The sequence below is a fragment of the Pteropus alecto genome, unplaced genomic scaffold (genome assembly GCF_000325575.1).
Source record: "Pteropus alecto unplaced genomic scaffold, ASM32557v1 scaffold49, whole genome shotgun sequence".
Lineage (NCBI taxonomy): Eukaryota > Metazoa > Chordata > Mammalia > Chiroptera > Pteropodidae > Pteropus > Pteropus alecto.
Window position 1 is genome coordinate 3161373 of NW_006443131.1, and position 1760 is coordinate 3163132.

At 66.2% G+C, this 1760-nt stretch overlaps 1 protein-coding gene across 1 annotated transcript; it reads left to right on the forward strand.

The window, feature by feature from the left end:
- The first annotated feature begins 17 nt into the window (after positions 1-17).
- Positions 18-980, forward strand: LOC102885703 (late cornified envelope protein 3B). The gene is made up of 2 exons (XM_006923611.2): positions 18-93; positions 501-980. Exon 2 carries the CDS (start codon positions 518-520, stop codon positions 779-781), a length of 264 nt encoding a protein of 87 aa, XP_006923673.1. The 5' UTR covers positions 18-93; positions 501-517; the 3' UTR covers positions 782-980.
- Positions 981-1760: the final 780 nt, after the last annotated feature.

Here is a 1760-nt window from a genome sequence, read left to right on the forward strand (position 1 = left end):
GCACCAGCCCAGCACGGGATAAAAGGCCTCCCGCCCTGGGCTCCACATCCACAGCCTGCTCAGCTCAGCCTCCTCCTGCCTCCTCTGCACCCGGTGAGTGTCTGCGAGGGGACGGGGCCTCGGCCGCGGGGCTGGGAAGACGGGCTCAGGTCTGAATGGAACCAGCGGGGAGAGGCCCACTGTGGGCAGCGGTGCGGGGAGGGCGCTGGTGAGGGGGGAGCCGCGGAGGGGGGCCGTGAACCCCAAAGCCACAGGCCCTCCGCGTTCCTTCCCACTCTGTTCCGAGGACGCTGTCGGGGACGCACACGGGCCCAGCCGACATCCTGGGAGGTGCTTTATCCACACGCACGTGTCCCCTCCGTGCTCCCGGTTGTCCCCGACAGAGCTGGGCTCAGAAAGCAGCCAGGTCACGGGGACGAGTGTGTGACAAACCTGCGGTGGGGGGAGAAGCGGCGCTGCCGAGGCTTCTGTGCTCAGAATGTTTCTTGTACTTGTTCAAGGTCAAGTTCCCGCCGAGATGTCCTGCCAGCAGAACCAGCAGCAGTGCCAGCCCCCGCCCAAGTGCGTCACCCCCAAGTGCCCCCCAAAGAGCCCAGCGCAGTGTCTGCCTGCGGCCCCCTCCGCCTGTGCTCCCAGCTCCGAGGGCGGCTGCTGCCTGGGCCACCACAGGCACCGCAGGTCCCACCGGTGCCGTCGCCAGAGCTCTGACTCCTGTGACACCGGCTATGGTCCGCAGTCCGGCGGCTCGGGCTGTGGCCAGGGCTCAGGGGGCTGCTGCTGACCTGGGCTCCGATGCTGGGACAAGCGACTTAGAGGAAGTTGAGTTCCAGGGAGTGTCCTCTGCCAGCATGTTCCCTCCCAGCGCCCCCACCTCCGTGCGTTTGGCCAACGCCCAGATGTTTTTGGAAAGGACTGAGTATCCCTCAGGCCCTCCTACCCATCCTCCGGGCCCCAGAGACGCCCCAAGATCTGCCAGAGCCTGCAACATCTGCCCCATCAACTCTGTGTCTGACCCTGTGAATAAATAAAGTGTCTGTGTCCCCAGCATCACGTGCCTCGTTGACTGTGCTCTGGGAGCCTCTGCTCCCCCAGGTCGCTCCGGCCACCACTGCCTTGTGGAGGAGACGGCTCCTGCCTCTAGCCAGAAAAAAGTGCCAGTTCCGTTTGCCCCGAGGGGCGGAAGGAAGACGTGTGTCGGGTGGGAGAGAGGAGGGGGACCGGTTTCCACCCCACACCCACCGAAGGGACTATGTCCCCGGAACGTGGTGTGGCCATCGGTCTGGCCCGCGCCCTGGACCCTGCAGGGAGGTGACTCTCAGCGTCAGAGGGGGTGTTCCAGGGTCCCCAGCTGAGAGACAGGGGACGGGGCAGCAGAGCACCCCAAACAAGGACAAAGGCTATCGAGCGAGCAGGAGAGGAAAGGAATATCTCGGGGGGTGACCAGCGACTCGGTTCCTTCCGTGAGGATCTGGGGCCGCCGCGGTGCGGGTTAAAGCCTCAGAGGTTGTGGGGACAGAGGGGACAGGGCGGGGGCGCGAGCTCCGGGCGTGAGCGTCTGGCGGGAGGAAATTGGGCCGAAGAGAAAAGTGGATGTGAGAGATGGTGCTGGTTTCCAGAGCCAGCGTAATCGGAAGGCCCAGCACGTGCCCAGCGCCTCCAGCGAGCCAGGCCCGGCGCCCGCTGCTCCGCGGCGGCTCAGCTCATCCTCCCGCCAGCCCCGGTGTGCGCGCCTCCCCACCGCGCCTTCGGACACCCCAGGT

What these genes read in the sequence shown, in the direction of transcription:
- LOC102885703 (XM_006923611.2), top strand. Translation starts at nt 518, where the DNA reads ATGTCCTGCCAGCAGAACCAGCAGCAGTGCCAGCCCCCGCCCAAGTGC.